The sequence below is a fragment of the Ambystoma mexicanum genome, chromosome 6q (assembly GCF_040938575.1).
Source record: "Ambystoma mexicanum isolate Mex_15411 chromosome 6q, UKY_AmexF1_1, whole genome shotgun sequence".
Lineage (NCBI taxonomy): Eukaryota > Metazoa > Chordata > Amphibia > Caudata > Ambystomatidae > Ambystoma > Ambystoma mexicanum.
The window spans coordinates 278,258,270-278,282,772 of record NC_090937.1 but is presented as its reverse complement, the minus strand read 5'-3'; the positions used below and the strand labels follow the sequence as shown (position 1 = coordinate 278,282,772).

General features: G+C 45.1%; 1 protein-coding gene across 2 annotated transcripts in view; it reads left to right on the top strand.

Annotated features, from left to right (window-relative positions):
- The first annotated feature begins 2,606 nt into the window (after positions 1-2,606).
- METTL14 (methyltransferase 14, N6-adenosine-methyltransferase non-catalytic subunit) overlaps positions 2,607-24,503 on the top strand; it is a 361,066-nt gene continuing 339,169 nt past the window's right edge. The window contains exon 1 of one of the 2 annotated variants that reach the window (XM_069630753.1): positions 2,607-2,837. In XM_069630753.1, the coding sequence (XP_069486854.1) occupies positions 2,616-2,837 (222 nt within the window). In that variant the 5' untranslated portion in view covers positions 2,607-2,615. The remainder of the gene's footprint in view (positions 2,838-24,503) is intronic. The other variant, XM_069630754.1, reaches the window with a different exon arrangement.

Below are 24,503 nucleotides of genomic sequence, written 5' to 3'. Positions count from 1 at the left end.
CTCCCCATATTCCAAAACACTGCCCCTCCCCTTTCCGACACAAACACTTTCGCCCAACACAAAAGACAACAGGCTGCAAACAGAGCCATTTACCTGACATGTCAAATACAATATTCAGGCAAAGTCAGGCAACTGATCAGAATCACACACGCCTGACGGCCTTTTCCCCACCCCACAGGGATAAAAGTTGGAGCATGACAGCACAATACGATCAAGGCAGGCCGCACAACCTGAAAGCTAACGCAGCACGGCAGTTCAAGAGAAGGCAAAAGATGGCACGAGTGGAGAGGATACCAAGGGTAGAAGTGACCTTGGCCTTATTGATAGAGACTTGTGAAGCCTCAAGAGAAGTAAGAGTAAGACCATGAACAAGCAAGCGTGTGTTGCAGCAGATGTCAAGGGTACCCAAGCACCTCCTCCACTGACAGCCAAGCCGAGGAGAGATGCATGGCCCAATTGTACCGGCCTTGACTTGACAAGACAAGAAAGCAAAGCAGTTCATCACAGCTGGTGAGTCGAGGGGAGAGCTGATAAAGAAACCAAACTGTGTTGAAAGAAAGTAGCAAGCAGCTAATTGAACTCTCGAGCCCGAGAGCCCCAAATGGTAAAGCAGATTCAGGCAGAAACAACGCGGTTGTGTTGGAAAACGCTGCGGTTTTTCTTTCCAAGTTTCTCAGGCTCCTCCGATGATAGCTGGAACGCAAGTCTAGTTTGCTGAATATTTTGGTACCTGTGAGGTCCACTATGTGCTCATCGATATTTGGTGTAATGTGCCTTTCTTGTCTTAGTGCTACATTGGGCAACCTCATGTCGATGCAGATGTTTATTGCTTGAGGTTGTTTTGGTTTTGTTGTGATCACTATTGGGGAGACCCACAGAGTGGGGTGTGACATCTTTTCAATGATGTGGAGGTCCTATAGCTTTCTTGGCTCCGCTTTGAGCGCTTTCCTCATATGAAAAGGTACCCGCAGGTGCCTTACTGCTATTGGCTCTAATGTTGTGTCGATGTGTACGGTCACTGTTCTGTTTTTCAGGCACCCAATTCCTTGGAACAGCTTGCTATGTTGTCCAGCAGTTGTTTGATTTTGGGGGTCTGGCGACTGAATAAGAACTGTATGATTTAACGTTGTTCTGCAGTCTTGCAGATAAGCAGGATCCGAATCCCAGTGTTCACCGCATATAGGCGTGTGCGGCATGTTTCGCTGTAGGTAAGGTTGGTTTTGAATGACCCCTTTACTGGACTGTTTCTTGCTTCCATAGGCAAACAGCCTTACTGTCTTCTGTTCGAGTCAGCGTCCCGCTGTGAGTTTTTGAACCTGGACGCCGGCATGACATTAACTGGGGCTCCCGCATCTATGACCATGCGCATGGGTGCTGCGTCTGCCAGGACTACGCATGTCGGTCTTGCCCGGTGCCTTTCCTTTCTTCAGTATTTTTGCTGATATGTCTCTTCTCCGACTGGGTTGGCATCTACCAGCAGTTCCGTTCTCTTGGACCTGCCAAAAAAGGCCATAGTGGCTGCTGTCAGTAGCAAGTCCTTTATTATGTGGAATGCCATCTTCCATAATTATTTCCTCTATGCATTCCTATGGGAACATTTTTTCTCCCGATTTGTCTCATGAAATCTCCCTCCAAGGTGCCACGGAATGTTGGCATGTATGGACACTGCCGCTCACGGGACACAGTTGGTGTATGGTCCGTGTGGGTGCAGACCACCCCTTTGCCAATGCGAAACACACTAGGGGGGCGCGCTAGTACTGTGGCAAACGTACAATGAAGACTACCTTCTTTTATTACCTTCATACAGGCACAACATGGCCCAGGCACCATGACAGGTTCCAAAAGCGTCCTGGGTGGTCTGGCCACCCCTGAAGTCTCTGTTGTCTTAACCATAGCTCCCAACCTTTTTTGTCACCAAGGTGGGTGAAAACGCCCGATTTTATTTTTGGCGGGTGAGAGGCCCATAGAAGTGAATGGGCGTATGAGGGACTTGGCAGGTGATTCATCTGCTTTCAAGGCGGGTGACACCCGCCAAAAGCGGGTGAGTTGAGAGCTATGTCTTAACATCACACCTAAAATCATACATGCCAACATGGGTGATTTTGTAACCATAATCAGGAGAATGTAATTTTCCCAATGGATTGAATTGGTATTAGAAATATTTAGGAGGGAGAAAGTTCAAAATAGCACAATTTTTTAAAAAATAATCGGGAGACTCACGCCAAAATCAGGAGGGCTGGGATTTATACAAATACATGTGCCCCACACCAGGTGTTGGTGATTCCAGCTTGAGACAAAAATAAAGCCTGATTCAACACAGAAGAAAGAGTCTTCTACATTACCACCACAGTAAATTCCACATTCAGCTTAATATTTGGCCTAGTACTTCTCTGGTATATGTTTCTCCTAATTGAAAAACAGTTTGCATATTATCTTGAAAAATATTTTTAATAGCTAAAAATGTTATATGATATCTGATATCAATAGCATAAATCAACTCTTGAGGGCACTTTTCGTGTGTGTACCTATCACTGTTCTTCCAAGATGGCCGCACGATTCTGCCGCACCGATGGTCCGCCATCATTAGATGGTGCCCTACCAGTCTATCCTTCTCGATGTCTATTCCTTGCACAAATCTTGAGTTCTGCGTGCAGCTCTGGCTCCCGGAGCATATACTCACAGGTTGTGTGACGTCAGCTCGTAACGTAGGACGCCTACACCTCCTTTCTTACTGTTTGGAACTTAGCGGCAAGACAGCCAAAATTACAGAAATGAATAGGCGCTTGCAGGAGATCCGCGAGCGACAGAAGCTTCGGCGCCAGCTGCTGGCTCAGCAGGTGAGACTGGACCAAAGTGAAAGTGTGTGCATGTGCAAGCTGTATTTGGCACGCTGCTTCTTTTGCGCGATTTTGGCATGGTTTTACCACGGTAGCCCTGTAGTGACCAATGAGAAACATTGTCTGGATTTCCCCCTGTTATCGTTGAAACCTTGTTCTAGGGACGTTGCTTGAGCAGTCATTGCGTGCTGCATTGGATATGTCAAAGTAAATTGCATTTGGCAGCAAATGTTTTAATTAGTGGTTCTAATATGATACGTTGTTAATGTTGGTAAACGTGGTGTTTGAACCTGACAGTTGGCTGCTGGAAATGTTAGTGGATGTCTCGCCCTGCATTAGTGTTATCTTTATTTTCCTGTAAAACTAACAATATATCCTACTGAAATGATTTTACTTCTCCGACTTAAACCATAACATGTTTAATTGGTGTTGTAGAACACACACTTCTAGCTAAGTCGTGTCTCCTTTACTCTGAGCAATTGACTTTGTGTTCACAAATGTACTCGTGAAAATGTATATTCGTGAATACATCTAATTCATTTTGTAATCGAATGCCCCCAGATTTGATTCCATGATCTATGCTACATAGAGGGTTCTTCAGAAATCCTTAACTGGACGGGGCAAAAACAAGTTAGGGTCAATAGGGCAAATATGCACATATTGTACCATGCTGTCTGTAGTCATTAAAAAGATATGATGCATGTTCAAAATAGGTTTAAGATCAGGTGGTCTACATAAAGTTAAATGCACAGACAAGGTGGGGGCGCGCTAGTACTGTGGCAGACGTACAATGAAGTCTCCCTTCTTTTATTACCTTCATATAGGCACGTCATGGTCCAGGCACCATGGCAGGTTCCAAAAGCGTCTTGGGTGGTCTGGCCACCGATAGACGCTGCAGCACCACTGGGGAAAAAAAGAGAGCCAAGCACATACTGCATGCCAACAACTCATGGTTCACTCAAGAAATCCTAGACATACGACTTCCAAATGTGCAGCACTGACCACATGGCAAACAAGCCCTTCAGTGCTCTCACAAGATACCTACTTGGCAGTTGTGGAACAATACAAAAAGTCGATCTCTTCAGCCAAAGCGTCTACCTATAACACGAGAATCGAGAAAGCCAACTCAAAATCCAAAGAGCTGTTCGCCATTTATAATGAGCTGACCGTTTCCCTCCCCCCACCTCTACTAAACCCACAGAGAAAAATGAAACATGGTGCAACAATATTCAACAGGTCATGTTAGACAAAATTAAAACACTACAGAAAAAAATCAAAACACAACTTGTCTACTGTTGCAACACCCAAACCCTCTGCCACTAAGGGCCCACATGACACTAACACACTTAAACCCTTTGCCTTTATGGAAGTAACCATACCAGAAGTCCTTCTGATCAGGAAGTACATCAAACCATCCCTCTGCAAAGGTGACATCTGCCCAGCTAATCTAATTAAAGACTGTGCTACCGGTCTGCCCCCCTTTGTCACCACATTCACGAATGCTTCCTTTGCCTCGAGTACCGTTCCACCTTCCCTTAAGGAAGCCTGAGATCTGCCACTGCAAAAAAAAAAAAGACCCTTGACCCTGCCTCGCCCAACAACTACCGTCCAATCACCACCGTCCCGTTCTTGCTGAAAATTCTGGACAAAGGCGGCTTAACTGCAGATCTAATCCTACCTGGAAACACACGACATCCTCGGAAAAAGACAATCCGGCTTTCGTCCTCGTCACTGTATAGAGTCAGTCCTACTTGATCTTAAGAATCAGCTACTCCACTCCATGGATAAAGGGAAATCCTCACTTCTACTCCCTGATCTCTCAGCCACCTTTTGATTTGGTGCACCGCGAGATTTTGTGCAACACCTTTTGAATACTGCACATTCTTCCCAGGAAGCAACCACCTGGATTACCTCATTCCCGGAGGGCCGAGCCGTGAGGGTCTTTTCTGATCACGCATCCGCCATCCCATCCCCCATCGGGTGTGGGTCCGGCAAGGATCTTGCACCTCCGGTCCCCGCCGTCTACAATCTCTTCAATCTACTCTTGTTCAGCGACCTAGAAGAGTTCGGCATAGCCTTTACCGACTATGCCGATGACACACAAATTCTTCTCCCTCTATCAGGAAACTTTGAGCAAGACTTCAACACTCTCCAGAAGTCATATGCACGCATCCAGGCCTGGATGGCAGCAAATGGCTTATGTCTAAATGGGGGGAAAAAACAGAAATTCTTCTGGTAGGCCCCAAAGAGTCCCTAAACTAGATAACAAATACAGCATCGAGAACCCTTGTCATAACAGTCTCGGCTGCAGTGAAAACCCTGGGTGTATACCTGGACGCCTCATTATCAATGGATGGACAAGTCAGTGCCATCTCATCATCTGCTGCCCTCACGACAAAAATCAACAGACTTAAACCCCACCTCTTGCCAAAAACTGCCTCAACATAGCAAGAGCCACCATTGGCGCGAGGCTGGATTATTGAAACGTCTTACTCTTGGCCACATCTGCCAATAACATCAACAAATTTCAGACCACGGAAAACGCGCTCAGAGCTGCCCTAAGCAACCCTAGGAGAGAGCACATCTCCCAACCCAGAAAAGATGCACACTCGGTCCCGATTAAAGAGCGCATAACGTCCAAGGCCCTCACTATAACACACAGATGCCTCTCCCAGGCCACTCCCTCCTACCTAGCTGAACGGATACATCAGGCACCCTCCCATAGATCAAAAAGAGACCAATACTCCAACCTACTGTGTCCTTGCATTCAACAAAGCCCAAGCTGGTGGTACCAGCTTTGAAGTGTTGGCCCCAAAAGCTTGGAACTCCCTCACACTCAGCCTAAGAAATGAAAACTCCCTCCTGGCATTAAGAAAGGCGCTAAAAACCAAGTTATTCAACTACGACTGCACATGAATGTTTTCTAATGATGTTCCACTGTAACCATGGAACACTTCTGCAACAATGGACCTCATTACGAGTTTGGCGGTAGCCACGGCGTTTTTAGCGGCATGGCTAACCCCAAACCGGGTACCGGGTCCAGAAAATAGGGAATTACCAGGCCATACCGAACTTGAGGGCCCGGTAATTCCCTTTCACGGTACCCGGACCCGGTACGTCCCCATTCCCATTGAGCCCCCATAGGGCTCAATGGAAATGGGGAGGATGCTAACAAGTTGTTAGCATCCTGGACTGCTAGCGGGTACCGCTCTGCACGTCTGGTCTGGCCAGGCGTCCAGAGTGGGACCCTCTGCAGACCTTGTAATGAGGCGGCCCGGAATGAACGGTGTCGGTCCCTTACCGGCACCGTTCATTCCGCGGCCGCCTTCCTCGTAATGAGGCCCAATGTCTTTGAACCTCTGCAATCGTTTTCAAGAATCTGTTTAATATGTATCCAAGTGAATGTACTGTAACAGCGCCTGCATGCCTCAGGGCTGTGTGTGCGCATTATAAATTCAGATAAATAAATAGGTAAGCTACTGTCTGCATATTATTACTATTGTATTTGAATGCAGACCTAGCTTCGAGAAGCAAAGGAGTGGGCGGGTAACAGGACCTGTGGAAGCAAGGCAATTTGTCAGAAAGCAATCTACAAGCAACCAGGGCATGAAACTGGGGGGATCAGATCACCCAGTATAAGGTAAAGTGGACAGTGTGTGGACCTAGGTGTTGGGGAGTAGCTATTCCTTGAAGAGAAGGGTCTTTAGCTCCTTTGTGAACTGTAGAAGTGAGGGGTTGAGTCTGATGTGGAGGAGGGTCCAGTGTCTTGAGGCTGAGAGAGTGCCTGTCTTCTGGTTCTTTCCTCCCTGCACTGGAAGAGTTCAAGTGGGCACACGTCTTTACCTCTGGTGAATTGTAGGCCTCCAGAGATGCAGAGTTTCTCAGGTAGCTTGGGGACTTCAGGGTGACAGCCTTGTAAATAATGTAGCAGAATTTGAAGATGATGCGTGCTTGCAGCGGGAGCCAGTGCATTTAGACGAGGTTTGACTTGTTTTGCGGAAAGGATAGCAAACACATTTTAAAGGCATTTGGTCTTTCTAGTGTTTTAATGTCTTTTTCAATGAACACATTGTGTTGTCATTTGTTGGTGTAGTTTTTAATCCAGTAATGAAAAATATTCAAACAAAACAAATTAACTCCTCAATGACTTCCCACTATTGACCTTAATCGGGTGCCTTCAAGCTCACCTCCATAGCACCTGAGTTGACATACAGGTTAAGAATCCAAAATGTACATTTTAGCATCTTCCTTTTCCTGCCCACTCAGCCCCTTTAAGCTGCATTTGGTAATAAAAATAACCAATAATATGTGTCCCATCAAACCCTGCTCCATTTTTACAACGATGATAATTTCGTTTTTTTATCATGTGCTTTTTAAGGCCGTTCCCTCCCTCTTCTTCTAAGTCATGTAGTAAGAGTAAATATCCAATTTAATGATTCTTAATTGTATCAATTTACCAGAATTCAAATCTTTAACTGTACATATCTCAGTGCCAAGCTTTAGTTGGTCAGAAAGTCATGCAGGTAAACTTATCCCTTTTTAAAATCTGGTCTTGCAATTTTTGCTCTGCATTATTTTCTGTCTCTTAATGGAGTGAACGAACATCTTGTACACTTTGTGCGAGACGGGTAATACTGAGCTCTGGGATCTAAATACCTATGTAAACGAACCAAAACCTGAAATCTACATTGGACGGACAATTCACTCCAGCCTAATTGAAACATAAGTTGGTCTCCCAGATTACAATGGGAGGGAGTGTGTGAGTATGTGTGTATTAGAGCTTGCAATTGCTGTCCCTATTCTGTTGCACTTCTGCTGACCATACTGTACTTATTTCTGTTGCCGGTGGGGGAAGAGGGATAGTTGAAATAATCATGGCTGTGCATCCATCTTGTGTTAGCCATGCCATCCCACCCCCAGACTTCTATAAAGATTTTGGCTTGCTTTTTATATGCACTCACAGTATTACATATGGAATGTGATGGCACATTTGCCCTGGTCACTGGGCTGAGTCGGGAGAGGTCGACTAGAGTGACCAGTTCACTACGTGTCATGGGACAGTAAAATCAGTGCGTACGCCAAATGTGGTCAACTGATAGTATCAAAGACTATATCGTCAAGAATGCATTAGTCGGTTAAATCACAGCATGTTACTAGAAAAGTAATGGCCTGGTTAAATCGTGCCATCTGGTCCTACTTGATGGATTGGACATGAGCACATTTTAAAGTTTGAATATCAGTGGCTTAAGTGAGCTTAAAAAATAGTTTTGTATTTTGTTTTATCACAATAATGTGAAGAAATGAATGTTAGTGATGCTTGTAACTTATTTTACTCTGTTTAGGCCCTTATTTACTGTGTGCAATTGTAAGTTTTGTTTTTAAAAATATACATATGGTAGAAGCCTCGATGGAGTTCTTGTACTGTTATCTGTAGTGATTGGGATTTCTCTAAATAAAACAAAGAATACCTAGTTGGTGGCCATACCAAAGGCAAGGCCTTTTGCCCGCTTAATGTGTAGTGATATCATTCATTCTACTTTTCTGTTAGGAAAGAACCAGGCTCGCAATTGACTGTGCCATGAGTAAGCTAAGAGACAAGTAAGCCAGTGGTGTATGCTACATATGATGATGATTTCCTATGGAGCCATACTCTAGTATTATATACCGTGTGTGAAACCTTTTGTGTTGTGTCAACATAGACCGGAATAAAAAGGTACACACCCCCTCAAATCTCCACATTCACAGACTTGCCATTGGCTAGTGGTGAGTGCACATTTTGAGCCATTTGTTTGCTGTTTTAAAAATAAGCACCCACGAAGCTCTTGGTGTGTCCTGCGTGATGTTCACTTCTTTGCTTTTACCCCACGCCATTTACTATTGTGGTACCGCATGTACAGCTGTGTTTTCCGACTAAGACAGTTCAACTACCAGAATGCAAAGCCGGGAGCCGGGTTCATTTAGCACCTCTCACCTGATATGGGCCTATCTTCCCTCTGTGTTGTAAATGTGTGGTAGCGACATACTCTTAATCGATTTGGAGGCATGCAGTTTGTTTTTATGCATGGTCTGTATACACACAAGCGTCATCATATCTTTATTGAGAAGAGACAACACCCGCAATTCAACCACTTAATAATATGCACTCATCAAGAGGCAGCATACTTTTAATTTCATCACTCGCAGCTCATGTTCAAATAATGCGTAGTCAGAGGCAGTGTTTACTACAGTAGACCTCGCCCCACCCCCTCACAGTTCAGCTGCAAGTACCATGTAGTTGAAGAATCACCCATATAACAGTTTCCAAATAGCTGACCTAGCGCAACGTAAGCATTTAATTACAATGGAGCCATTTCACAAGTCGCAAACATCTTTGGAAATGGTAAGGCTGGGGCTGGGCTTTGTAGGTTCTCTCCATCCTGAAAGGCATGGCCAGTGGTGCTCTATATCTCAAATGGAGATGAAAGTCCCATCTCCTGGCAAAAATGCCTGCTCTATTTCTGTCGATAGCATGTGCTGGAATACTTGCAGTGTTTCTTATTTAAATTGATATTTTATTTCTATTGCGCTCGTACACAAGTGTTTCAGAGCGCAACAAGGCAAGGGAGGGGAACAGGGGAGAACAAAGCAGCAATCTTACTAGGCCCAGTGACATTGAGAATGCGCAAGTGCATGGGAAAGGGGAGGGGAAAAGTGCATGGAAGGGGGGAGAAGTGGAAAGTGTGACGCAAAGGAGAAACGGATAAATAATAATAAAAAATAAAGCCAACAAACCGTGGTAGTGCAGCCAGCAATTTGCAAGTTCTACGTTTAAGGCAGCAGACAGGGTAGGCCTGATAAGTGCAGGAAGAAGGAAGAAAAAGGGGGAGGGGGCTGTATAGGTACAGATCCAGACCCCAGTGCAAGGGGTTGTCCGGAGGCAGTGCGGGAGGCTGGCAGTGTGAGCAGGTACCTGGGCCCAGAGGACAGAGGTGGCCAGGTGCACTGTGCCAAGAGAACAGATCAGCAGGGGAGAGGGGGAGCGAAGGCAGCAGAAAAGAGGAAGATCTTGAGGTGCTTCCGCAACCAGAGATGGTTCTCCTCAACTTTTACAGTGGCAAGGAGGCTGTTTCAGAGGGAGGCCCCAGCTGAAGACCGGGATCTACCCCCAGCTTGTTTCATTGAAAAACTACTGACCGTGAGGGAGTTAGAGGTAGAGGAGCGAAGAGCTCGAGAGGGGAGGTATTTGCGGAGGGATAGCTGAAGGTATTTTGGACCTGTGCCCCAGAAAGCCTTGTGGACAATGCAGAGGGTTTTGAATTTAATCCTTGCATCCACTGGGAGCCAATGGAGAGATTTCAGAGCTGGAGAGATACGATCCCAGGGTTTGAGGCCAAGGACAGTCCTGTTCTGGATTATTGATACTTTGGATACTGCCAGAATTAAAGCAAATATTCTATTTGGATCCCTAGCAATGTTAGTATTTGGTGACATTATGGTTATTTATTGTGGCTTAATCTCGTTCACAAAAATCCTCGGACAGCCTTCACCAGGGAGCTTACAAGCATTTTGTGTTTTGCCTATTGGGAAAGTGCATGCTGTTAAATGTTGACTTGTCAACATCTGCGGTCATTATTGGGTTTGGAAGGATGACTGGGGTGAAGCTCTAGAATTGTGCACTCCCGAGCAATGGGGCATGTCCTTGCTTAACGCGATCTTTGGCATTAACTTCTGTGAAGATTTCAATGACCTGCTTACTGTTAGGTGAGGTTGAGTCCTGGCCAACAGTTGTGAAGTTTTCTCATCTTGTCGAAAGGAGTAGTAAGGCACAGCGCTGGCAGTACCTCTCAAATTGATAGTTTTGGAACTCCTGTTCAACCAATACCACTGGGAACCTTTCTGAATCCACCAGTTACAAGTCTGGTAATTAGTCTAAAACTCCTACACCAACACTACAGTATGCAAGGGAAGATGAAATGTGGTAGTTATAGGAGGTGAAGAAGAAAACAAATACAAATGAGGAAAATCTTAGCATCGTTGCAGTACATCCATTGTATAGCCCAACATAGACCGATCTCTGTCCTGAGTTAGAAAATAATTTAGGATCTCATGAGTTCAATGGTAACGGTAATTCCAGTGTTATTTGCAAAATATTGTTGGAATCGCATCTTTTCTGCATTAAAAAATGTATAGTAGTTATAAAGACCGTAGGGGCAGGGGTCTGTACTTACCCTCTCTCTATATGGTAGAGGGGAGACACAGACCCCTGCCAAGATTCTCTAGTATCGGTAGACGTAGTCGAGCTATCAAGGCCTAGCTTCTCAAGAGGTGATGCGAGCTGGTTCTTAAGTACAGTGTAGTCCCCAAGCGCCCACAAAGGAATGTCCACACACTGTATCGATCAAAACAGTCTTATATAATTAATATTTGAAGTGGTGTACACGATCACAATAGCTCACTTTGTACGTAGAAATCAACAATGGTAAATATATACAATTCTACAGTGGTAGTACTAACGTTATTAGACCTCATTAAAGTGCATACGGTAAGAATGACGCACAGATCAATATAAAGAGGAAACCAGCAGTAGAGAGAAGGAAAGCAAGATGGTTGGGCAATAGGCAGAACACTGGTAACTACCGTTACACACAGCTCTGTGTGGAGACCCCCCCCCCCCCACCCCCCTCTCCCATCCCCCCACCTGGGCAACCTGTAGAAGAAAGATACAAGCCCAGTCCATATATTGTTCCACTAAACTTTCCAATAGTTATGCAACCCCAAAGTACCTTGGCATTGTAGCGTTCCACGTCAGGGAATCGAGGGCCCTTCTTGAGTGTCCTCCCTTTCAGACAGGAGTCACGGGTCGTCGAGCGTCCGAAGAACAGGTCGAGCTACGGCGGTGAAGTGGCCGTATCGTTCCTAGCGGTGCCCGTTGACAGGGAAGTGTAAACGTCCTGCAAGGAAGAGGCATGCAGGGCACCTCGGTGTCGATAGTTCTGTACCGCAAAGAGTTTGAAGAATTGTGGCCCAGCAAAGGCGTCGAGTCGTCGGGCGTCTCTGAGGTCTTTGGGTGGCGGGAAACCCACTGGTGGATGCTCCTCGGCGCGTCGGCGGTTAGGCTTTCTCCAGCAGGATACAGCGGCGACGATGCGGACGAGAACATCCTTGGATCAATGAAGTTCTTAGGCAACGGGAGCACGGCAGCTCCAGTCGGCGACGGCGGTCGGCGACAGTGGTGGACAACAGTCCGGGCGCTTCTCCTTGGAGTTCCGCAGCAATCCCCGTATCGGGTCGGCAGCCAGTCGAAGGTCTGTCTACCAGGGAGCTTAGGCAAAGATCAGCTGTGCACGATGGTCCCTCGTAGCTCGGGAAGAGGGCGCCTTACCAGGTCCTCTCTGGGTCAGTCCTTGAAGGCACAGCAGCTTTCAGATTGCGATGGAGAGCAACAGCAATTCTTCTCGTCCAGCAGGGCTTAAGGTCAAGCTTCACTCCAGTTGTAGTGGACTTCAGCTTCTGAACACGATTCCTAGCAGTGAGGGGGTCCCCAGATATACTGTTCTCCCATTAATTCCGCTGGGTCATACTCAAGCATCTGATCACGACTAAGGTCATTCATGCAGGCAGGCAGCCAATCAGGCACACAGTGCATTCAGGCCATTCTCTTCTCTCCAGACACTCACAACAAGTTGTGTATTGGGACAAGTACCGAGCCATTCAACACTCCAAGCTGCATTCATACTGGTTTCGGGCAGGGCTGTCTCAACCATTGTGTCAAACACCAGATACTAGACATCCACAGCATAGAATGCGTATTCGTCACACACTCCATTCACCCTGGTCCCACCCACAGGCGTACCCACAACATACGGTCGTTGAGAAGGCTCCAGCAAGTCTGGTTGGCACTTCCCCACACTACCATATACGGAACTTCCACCCAACAGCCAGTCAGGGGGGAAGGGACAGAGGCAGGGCTTCCCGGCACTTCAGGAAGATCAAGGTAACAGGCGATGGAGGGAAAGAGGCCACGGGGGGCATCTTGTCTCCATCAGGAATCTACCGATTCCAATGACGGGGCCTGGGCATCCCAAAATGGAGGACGCTCAGGGCACCAGTCATTTCAGCACAGAGCTGCCACCAGCCCGTACCCTGCTCTGTGGGTCACACAGGTGCCCAAAAACATACACTAGGGGCACAGGGTGCAACCCTACCCATGGGTGCCATAAGGGTATCCCACGGGTCTATTCACCAAACCAAGAGAGAGCGCTGCACCGCCAGGAGTCCCACACAAACTCCTGCGTGGAAAACGCAACAGAACACACGATTAAAAAGCAGTAACGGACAAGGATACGTAGGCCCTGTCCCTCCAATGCATTTCCAGCATTACAGTAGTGTTCTGGGCCACAGCGATACATTCTCCATTTCAACTCTCACATTGAAGGTGAGGGAGAATGGGCGGGAGTAAAACGTATACAAAAAAAAAATCTTCGAATGTACGTACCACTGGAAGGTGTGGTATTGGAAAATACCATTGGCGGAGGTATTATTTGCCTTAAATATTGTTTCTGCTGAAATGCCTGCCCATTTAGTATGCGGCCCAAAGTATGGCAAAAATAACTGGCTGCAACCAAGCGGCACCTTCCTTGGTAGTAAATTGGGTGTTTGACAGGAGCCCGCTCCAGAAAAACATGACTGTTTAAAATATTGAACGCTGCACACCTTTCGCTGTGCTCCATGATCATTGTATTATTTCAATATATGAACCCTTAAAACGCTTACGCTTTGTCAGGGTACATAGCCCTTTCTGAGCCCAAGTTTTAATCTCTGATGAACCTTAGAAGAAAGATCGTTTGAGTGAAAATGCTGCTGCCAGTGCTGATGTTCAGCACATGCATTACAGCAACATCCGTCTATCATGCTGATCTCTTCCAAGGTAAGCAGTGCTGTGTTTGAGCAATGATGGTTCCGGTTCATCAGGATCTACTCCATTTTCGGAATTTGCCGCAGAGGTCACTGTCTGAGAGCGTTGAATTATGGAAGATAGCTAGAACCTGCACAGATGTTAAATAGAGTTTTGAGGGCCACAAAACGTTATTTGAAAGCTATATTCAGCAGTCCTCTTAACTGTTTTATAGCATTACTTGCTCCTTATGTTATTGGTCTTCTGTGCTGCACATGTCACCGCTGTAGTGGTCTTAAAGCGCTGAGCCATGTCCCTGTAGAGGAAATTGTGATCCCAACCAGGGTGGCGGCCCGTCTGTTTGGTGAAAAGGAAACTGATCCAAAGAGAGCAGGAAGGGGGAAGAATGGGAAAGGTTGGGGGGACATAAACGTATAGCCTTCACACATAGCATATAGGGAAATGAAAAGTGATAGATCATTGGGATTAGTATATAGTTTTCACTGTTTTGTCCAGCAGGAAATGTAATAAAGAAATGACTGGTGGTCCCTTACTGGCCAGTAGAACTTTCATGGAAGCCACTACTAGCGTGGTGGCAGTATTACGCAGAGGCATGTTGTGTATGCATGATGGCCTTGAGATGTGCTCAAGAGTTCATAAAAGTTATTGGGGGTTGCCACCAACAAGCTAATCTTATTGGATCCTCGCCTCATGATGATGGCTGAAGTGGGTGCTCTGGTAAAGCTGGCCTGCTGTGACTGTGTGCAGAATGAATGCAGATGCACACAAAAAGGAGAGTTTTGATTACAAGGATCCATCTCCTTCAAGGTCAAACCGGATTGGCCTCAAATAAAGAAGAGAAAACAAGTGTTGCTCTTGTATTTTATGTTACTTGATATTTGTATAGGGCTTACTACCATTGTAATGCTGTGGGTGGAATGGCCCTTTGGCAGACCATAGTTTGAACAAACATGAGATTTAAAGAGAATCCCACTAGTATTTAGAATGTAGGTGACTATTCAATTACTGGCAGTGTAGTATAATGTAGAGTGCTCAGGCAAAGCCAGTATTGCTATGTTCGTCACTATGTGACAGCTGGACCAAATTCATTTTTTTGACTCTACTGTGTTCTGCAGTTCGCAAGTCTAAAGGAGAAAAGGGCTATTATAAATTGCCAATAAGGATCTTTTACATCACAATTACTATGAGCTAAACATCTAGATTCTAGGCCAATTTCTATGATTTAAACATTAATCCATCCAACATCAATGTATCCAGCCATCCATCGATCAAAGGTTGTATCAAACTAGCTCAATCCAGTCAAAACGCAACCACATGCTTTCCCTTAAACTTGTTACATGTTCAGAGCAGTGCTACAATCGGCAAACGGTGTTTGAAATGCACCCTCAAGGCTGGCTCCATAACGAGCCTCCTGCCATGTGCAAATCCCCTTTATGCTAGTGACATGCAGCTTCTGGCGTGATCTGGCTTAGTTAGCCGTCAAAGGCAGGAGGCATTGAAACACAAAAGGAGCCTAATCTGAGGACAAGACTCTGTGCTAGAAAAAGCTTCTATTGTGGAGTGTAGATTTCTCATTTTGTCGATGAGTTGGGCTAGAATAGTTAGCGTGGTAAAATATAAACTATGTTCATTTTATTCCAAGTAAGGAAAATAGTATTTTTTATTTTTTTATTTTTTTTTTGTTCTCATGTTTTTAAATCGGGCCTCACAAATTGCGGTTGCCACCTTGCCAAAAGGAAATACGTTATTGTTCCTGTCGGGCAATGAATGAATTTCGCATGTTAGGAAACAAGCCACACTTCACAGGCTTCTGATAACTGCTACATTTACTAGTTTTACTTCCCACTGCTGCACAGAAATTCGATGAAATAGACAAAACTACAGGTATTGGTTGAGTAACAATTTAACGGGGAAGGGACTTTAGGCAAGGGGTAAGCAGTTATTTGGAATTGGTTAATTTTAAAGCAAGACAATGCAGTGTACTATATTAGTAAATATTAATTGTTTCATCTGACAATTCATATACAACAAATACAACAAAGAGCTGCTCAACATATTGTATTCCTCCAAGTTCATTGGGCAGCTCTGCAACCAATCCTCTACACATCCGACTGGTTGTTTTCTCCTAATCCTAAGGGTAAGGCTGTCCCTTTAGACATTCTGCGTGTCGGTCACAATGGCACCAAAGAGTAGTGTTGCTTGCTACTACTTGGACCTGGAAGCAGAATGAGAAATCCAGTATAATGTTGCACAGTGAGACTTAAAGGGTAACTTTGCAAAACTCGCCGACTGAGCATCAGTGGGCGTAGTCTTCGTCTCCATCGACGATGAGATACATTGAAACTCAATTCTGAGAGATTAGTCCAAAGCGCTCAAGGAAATTGCAGTTAAGAAGCCTTGGCCGACCAATGACTGTAGTGTTCTGGACCGTTTGGCAACCTATACAAACATTTCTAAAAAATGTTTGCACTCTAGCCATTGTGTTTAGCCATCTTGTTCTTTCCAAACATGTCGCACCTGGTGGCAGAAGTAGGATGTTAACGGACCCCACACCAAGATCGAAGAACAACTAAGATGATGACCAAAACACCATTAACCATGTCCATTGTCAAACTATCTCTTGGCCATATACTGCTATACTAGACTTCGTCAGAGCAGCAATAGAACCAAGACCATCGCTAGGAATATTTATTTAGGAGGCATGTCTTTAGTGACAGCATGGATTGGCTTCACCTTACACAATCCTCCTGGGCAAAGACCATCACGTGGCGGGGAGGGGGTTAAATGTAAACGGGTGCACTGCCCTGACAACCAAGAGCACACTTTTAGATGTTGCATTGCCTCCTAGCTGATTTTGCAAAAACTAGAGTTTTCATTTTTTTACACTAACATTTCCACTTAATTTACCATGAAGTAGGTTTGTGGTTTTTATTCATATGTTGCCCACCTGATTGATAGCGAATAATGATATTTAATTTGTACAAAAAATAGCCAGGACGAATTGGGGCTTGAAGTTACTGAAGAATAATATTGGCTGCAGCATTAAAAATGCACATTATGCTGCCTGATTCACCACATGAAGCACAATCACTTTTTCACATAGTGTAGTTAGTTTTAAACACCACAAATGATTGTGAGATCATTTCAGCGGAAAGGGAAATTGTGTCGAGCAGTGGCTTTCTCTCTCCTCCATGTTGGTGGTATAGCAATGCTTAAGCAGCTAACTGAAATAGTCGATACTTCAGACTTGTCAGATTAAAGAAGGCAGTAACCAGGCCAAGATTTTACTATGGCATAAGGTAATTGAGAATACTTGAGCAAAAACCCTGGAGGTGGGAGTTGAGGTTACCTCCTGGTAATAGCCCAGGACTGACCGGGCCTTGTACAAGGTCCATACATCAATAATAGGCTACAATGCCACCTACTCAGCGGGGCGGTCATAGCTATTAACAGTCAGCATGCGGTCCAGGATATGAATAGCTTTTTTGTTTAACATTGTGAAACAGCACAGTGAGCGTTTCGTCATTTAAAAAAAAAAAAGGTATCATGGAAAATGGTGGTCATGGATGAAGGGAGAAGAGAGCTACTCCTAGTTCTTTCTCCCTTTTCATGATTAGAGTTGATATGGCTTGGAAGAGGAAGGTTGGCAGATGATTACGCGATTGGATGTCCAGGGTGGCTGGCGTGAAGTGCTTGCATGCCTGGTGGTAGGACACAACGTGTTCAGATTTTCCTAGAGTACCGTATGGAAAGAGAGTAGTATCCTGCAGTTCACAGGACTCGTAAGTTGAGAACAACCATGAGGTAATGCCTACGTTCTGAACACCCTTATTGGCCGAGAGGACGTTTGATGTCCCCACATAGCTGCTCGTCTATATATTTATATAACCTGAATTCTTGCCTGTAAAATATTTCTTTGGCTTTGTTCACCACACCCAAACTTCCCTCCTAATTTTTGTTTTTATTCCCTGGAATAAATGTTGTTGGTAACCCTACCAAGTTGGTAAAACCACTGTGTTAGATGCTATCGGCTATTATTTGTCATCAAAACATTGCCCTTTTCTGCCCATCTACCTACCTATTTAATTCATGAAACAGTAATCTTTTAATGGATTATGTAAAATTACTAATATTTGAGAGCCGACAATAAAAAAGGATGCGCTATTGCCTATGAAGCATTGGCCAGTGACTTGACGTTGGGCGATATGTCTTGGGGACAAGCATTGGTTGACCATTAGATGAGGACACGTGAGCTGGGATGACTGGGGATTTCCCAGACTCCCTCAGATGCCTTTGCTTCTCTTTCTTCATGACCGAGGGGGAGACGATGGTAATTGGAACTATTCAGGCCAGTTATCTGTATGGACTTGGATTAAAAAAAAATACTACACACTTTTACTTTGCCTGAGATTTGTCAGATTTTTTATTTTCATTCGCACCATTGCAGTGTGACTCCACAGCTCTGAAGCAACATTGACCTTCCAGTGAACCCTCGGAAGGACTGGTGCCAGTCAAGGTAATGCTTGCAGTCCTTCTCATGAAGTCCACATCCTCTGGGTCTCTGACAAGGTTAGAGAATCTTTGGTGCAATGACTTGTCATTTCTCTTGGAGCCCGCAGATTAGCCCATATTTGGTGACCAAATGTAACCACTCGACCTTGTGGTGCCATGCAGTCGCAATGGGAATCCATGATAATTGCAAAGAAACGAAATATTGTAAACGGTTAAACAATGCCATTGGGGGGTAGTAGCAGTAGTAGAAGATTTAGTTGGGCATGAAGGGTCAGCAGATGGCTTATTTTAGGAGAGGGTGCACAAGGGAGTGCTTGAGGGATGGGGGAAAGAACCAGTGGTGCAGGAGTGATTCCAGAAGTCGACAAGAGCCGGGGCGAGGGCAGAGATATTGTCCTTAATAGTCCTAGAAGAGCAGGGGAGCACCTGTACGGAGGAGACCTTCATAGAGCGAACAACTTTAGAAACCTCGTCTGTTACTATGGACATGAGGGAGGAGAGAGCGGGCGGTGGAAGGAAGGGAGCCAGTGGAGGCAGGGGAGCTGGAAAAGGGGTGGAGATGGGGGCGGGGTGGAGGAGAGTGAGGACAGGATGACCTGAGTTTTAGATGAGAAATGGGAGGCCAAAGTGGTGCAGAGAGCTTGGGAGGGAAGGAGAGAGAGGAGTGGAGACTACAGTAGGATTGGCGAGTTCCTTGCAGATTTTGAAAAGTTCAGCTGTGTTAATGGCTCCAGAGATGCAGGCTTGAATGTGGCCCCTCCTCTTGGAGTGGATAGAGAAACGATATTGCTTTTAGAGCAAGCGGCAGGCCAGTTTTTTAGAGAGTAAGCCCAAGGTCTGCAATGGTCTCCGTTCAGCAATTCTGCATTTATGTTTCAGAGATGCAAGATCAGAATCGTTCCAGCCGTTACTCTTGGAGGCAGGTTTTAGGTGGATCCACATGACCGGGGCAAGAATATCGAGGGTGTTAGAGATGGAGAGGTGCAGGTTGGCAAGGGCGGAGTTGGAGGGAGTCTGAAGCAGGGGTGATGGGGAGGGGGGGAATGAAGGTGGTAGCAAAAGCTGTGACTGACGCTTGCTTCATTGGTCGAATGACGGCGAAGGAGTCTGGCAGTGGCTCAGATAGAGGGCCAAGAAGCCCTAAGCATGAGGCGAGGAGAGGGTGATCAGACCAGGAGAGGGGGGGTGGTGTCCGGGTTGGAGATCGGGATGTCACAGAGGACACAAAAGGTGGATGATTCAAGGGAGGCAAGGTGGATATTGAAGTCACCAAAGAGGAGGAGTTTGGAAGAAGAGGTTGAGAGGGAGGAGGCAAGGTCAGCTCATTCAGAGAGGAAGAGGAATGGGGCAGGAGGGCCTGTAGATTGTGGCGAGAGTGAGAGTGTGAGAGGTTGAGACCCCCAAGCCTACAGACGAGGCATTCAAGAGGAGTAGGATTGAGTAGGTATGATAGAAGCAGCGTCCCACTCAGGGAAAATCAAGGTGACTCCACCTCCTGGCCTGTTGCGTATGGGTTTGGAGAGGATTTTGTAGCCCTCCGGAAGGAGATTGTCGAGAGCAGTGACAGAACTGGCATTGAACCACATCTCGGTAAGGGCGAGGACATCGGGGTGCAAGTCTTCAAGAAGGAGACGGATGTCAGAGGAGTGTTTGCCGGCACAACAAGCATTCAGAGTAGCTAAGTGAAGCTGATTGCCGCCTTGAACAGTTTTCTGAGCCGGTAGGGGGGTTCAGGGATGTGGTACTCCCATCAGTAGTGGAGAGGTTGGGGGGGGGGGAAGGAGGAAGGAGGGGTAGCAGGAGAAAAGAGGAAGTTGATGAGAGAAGGCAGGCACCGGTTAGGAGAAGAGTTGGTTGAGACCCTTGGGCCATGAAGGTGCCATTTTGATGAACATGAATGATGCATCTATAGGGTGCGAAATGTGCCTGAAATATGCCAGGAGTACTTCCAATCTGGTGCCGCTATTAATGGGAGAAGAGGAAAAAGAGAGCCAGGTAGTGGGGAGGAGGGAGAGAGAAAGAGTCAGATAAAGGATCTGCACAATGCACGAATAACTCGCCATGCAGCCAAGCAGGCCCAGAAGGAATAGGTGCTTTAAACAAAATATTCACAGGATTGCAGAGAATATTAAACAACCCAGAATGGGTGGGTGCTAAAAAACGCAGTACAAAACCAACGCTGTGCAAGGTCAAGGCGCACCTAGATTCGATTTAGTTTAAAGCGGAGCACTAAAATTCAGTACAAAATATACACTGCAAGATCAGGGTACACCTAGATTAAATTTCTAAACTGAGCACAAAAATGCAGTACAAAACATACCCTGTGCAGGGTCAAAAGGCACATGAGATTCAGAATAAAGGGGGTGCAGGGACTACAAAGGTGAAAAAAGGGCAACAGTAGATGGTGCCAGGGAGACTGGGTGATGTCCACAATAACTTAAGAACAACAAGGTCTGAAAGCAATGCACACAGATGTGAGTAGCACTCACTGGGAAATGAAAGCATTACAAACAACGAAGCTGATTCCATCCCGATAACACACACAACTTGGATAAAAATGCCCAACTTGGCAAATTGCGCCAACCAGTGTGAGCGATCCGTGTGTAAATAGAAGAAGCCCAGTAATTCTGCGCAGCATAACAGGGTTGCAGTGAGGTCCGCTTGTGGACACGGAGAAGGAAGGAGAGCGCCTGCAAGCGCTGGTAGCCAGAGGTGTTTTCTAAGACTATTTCACTGTCCCAGGCAGGAGCCAAAGACTGAGAAGTAGAAGAAGCTATAGGCCTGCCATTCGCCATGTCTCAGATCCGAGTAGGAGCAAGAGATGGAGAAGAAGAAACCTGGATCACTGAGAGATCGACTGCGATGATTAGAAGTTTGCATTACCAGAAAATAAAATTGGAGGAAACATGTGGGTGACAATCCGAGATTGACAAACGGGCAGGGGGGAGAGTGAGTACTTCCTGGTAGAACTGTGGAAAAGTACCCTTCTTATCCCAGGAGGGCATCCTGCATGTTTTGAGAATATTTCGGGGATTACTTGTTATGTGAAGCAAGCTGGGCGCTATATCACTAGGCCTCTGTATTGGATCAGGAAATCTTAAAAGGAGCGGTGGTCCCTCACATACAGTCCCTTGCATTGTTTGAGCAAACCCCATAAGGCCCCTTTTAGTGTAGTTATCCTTAATGTATTCTAGGCATTAATACGTTTTAAAACATTGATTAGCAGAGTTTGCTAAGTAAAATATATTTTTGATTAGTAAACTTATTTTATATCAATTTTGTACTGATCTTTTTAATGTCACCAGGCGTTATTTGTGTCCAAGACATAACATTTGCAAAAATACAGCATTTTTGTGTACCGGTGAAGTGTGAGATGAGTGTTTGCAAAATGTAAAGGTTAGCTGCATGAATGCACACAAATAGATATGATTAAAAAAAGGCTCTGAAAACCATTTTCAGTGCAAGACTTTGCAACTGGGTGCTGTTGGTGTTGCACAGGGCAGTGTCCCGTATATTGAATGCGTGACCGAATATTTGCTGGGTAAGGAGAAGTTCAGAAGTTTCGTTAATCAAAAGTTCACAATGTTAACCCCTTAAGTGCCAGGCTATTATGCAAGTCTATCCAAAAGGATGAGCATACTCGTCCTTGGAACTTCATAGCCTGAAACTAAGTAGCATGGTTTTGCGGCAGGCAGAGCAATTGTCAATTTCTGGTGGACAAGATGGTCCTTGCCTGTCATTGACATAAACTGTTTTCAATATAGCGTTGGAAAACACTTTTGGGGGAGGGCGGCCTATAAAGGTCCTTTAGCCTGAGCCAGGTAGACCCAAGCACGGATTCCAGCCCTGCGCACCCATGAAATTAGTATTTACTGCTATTTGTACTCTGAGCCCCATCGGAGCGGAGGATACTTTTTTTGTTTTGTTTTGAAGGGAACCAGGCTTTGCACAATTCATGCTTAAAAAGAAATTACACATGTCTGTATGACTGTGTTTGGAAATAACTATTTCCAGGACCTGGATGTTATAAAGGAGGTGTTCACAGGTAAGTGGGTGGCGGGGGTGTGCTGTAGCACTGTAGTGGAGGCTTGCCCTGGGGTGCTACCTCCAAGGACAAGATGAAGGCTGGGCAGAGGCGGAGCAGCCTGGATGAAATGCAAGCTGCTATTTGTTTGCGTTTACAGCCTCTCCTGCAGTAGGTAACATATAATTCTATAATAGCTACACAGAATCTTGCAGCCTTGATGCAACCTTTGGTGAGTTCTGTAAATTGCAGGTATCGTTGTGAGTAGTTGTAAGAAGCGTGGGGGGCTGCAGAAATGGGTGCTTAATCACTGAGGCTGCCCAGTGTGCTGAAAATATACTAAGTTGTGAAAAGACACCTTGATGATACCTGCGCCCTCCATGTGGCAAATTATTCATTCAAATTCAATGAAAGACTAACTTGCATGTAAAGTATTTTCTATCCACAAAAGTAGACCATCACTGATGTTCACATGTTGCATCTTTTCCACAGCTATTGACAATCAATTTGGTTAACACACCCTCCTGAGAAACCAAATAACACAATTTGGAGAAACGCCTGTCGAGGGTTTGTTGAAATTCACAAGCATTCAATTGATCACTCTAGTAATCAAAGACTTACTAGATCCAGAGTTTGATGTGAATCCAAATTCAAGGGTTCGCAAAAAACTGCAAGCACTCAATTGATAATCTAAGCAATTAAGGACATAACAGATTAAGACATTGTAGTGAATTTCCATTGAACCAAATTTGTACTTTAACTCTGACTCTTTTCCTACATTTTTTTTAATGTGATTCAACATGCAATCAAACTTTCATTTTGAACCAAATTAAAAAGCTTATTCTCTCTATGCACAGCAAGTGTAAGTCTTTCATTGAATTTGAATGAACAATTTGCCGCACGGAGGGCGCAGATATTATCAAGGAGTCTTTTCACAATTTAGTATATAATTCAATAATAATCTCAGAGCTAAGTGAGCTCTGGGGGCTAACTACAGTGCATGGTATTGTGGTAGATCTGTAGATGTGCAGACTGGATGGAACTATTGCCCATTACTTTGCATAATCATCTTGTTGGCTTTGTATATTCATTATGTAAGAGGAAAGTAAGAGACTAAGCAGAGTGGATGGCGTAGCAGGTACATTAGGTGAAATATTGTCTGTTTGCGGCAAGGGTAGCTAGCACAAAGCAACAGAGTGATGAAATGTCAAGGCGCTTCAGATCAGCTTATGCGTGGAGCACCTACTACACAGAGGATGCAGCCAGCAGGTTATAGAAGTAGGTTTGTCATCAAAAGCATTTGGCAGCGTGATCATGTACGTTTTCAAAAGTGCTCACTTGTCAATATGATGCACCTTCCCTAACATAATGAAATATAGTTGACTGCATGAGATTGTTACACTAACCTAAACTTTATTGAAAAACAGACCATGCAGTATTTTACTGTAGAAATACTGTAATTATGCATTACTTACCAACTTTCATTTTATGAATGGAATTGATGGACTGTTTGAAAAAAAAAAAGAATGAATACATACAGCTCTTTGCCAAACAGGAAATGGATGGCTTAATAAAAAATATCATCCTGATTACTTCTGGTTTGCAGTTATTTGAAAAAGAAAACATTTCTTGCCTAGCACTCCCACACAGGCCTTTGGCATGAGTGGAAAAGATGATTTCTGCTGCACTCTTTCTCTACGCTAGTCCCTTTGAATGTGCAGTAAGCAAAGAAAAAAAGAGGGTGGAAAGAGCCTAGAGAGCAAGAGGGTAAAGCAGCATTAGCTGTGCTTTCCTTGAACAGGATTGGGTAATTTAAGTAGCTAGCTGTGCTACACAAGTGTCCAGAACCTACAGAATTGCATAGCAAATTGCTATGGGACACTGCTTATTTTATGCCTTGTGCATTTCAGTTGGGACCCTAGGTACCATATGCGTTCACTCCACTCATCCTATTATTTGTGAATAAAGATGTTGAATGATACATTTCTGCCCGTGTTTGGACTCTCTGCTGCATCTTGTGAGGGCGGTATAGCCTGAGCCTTTTTAATTTTATTATGTAAATTTATGGTGCTAATTCTTTGTCTGAATCTGAGTTGTGCTAATCGGCCCCCTTTCATAAATGCTCCATGCCAGTTATAGTGCAAACATGTTCCTTAGCTTCGATAGCCTACCAACGTTCCCAGGCCTGCAGTGCTTTGGCTCTCCAGATGTTTTGGACTACAACGTTCATGATCCC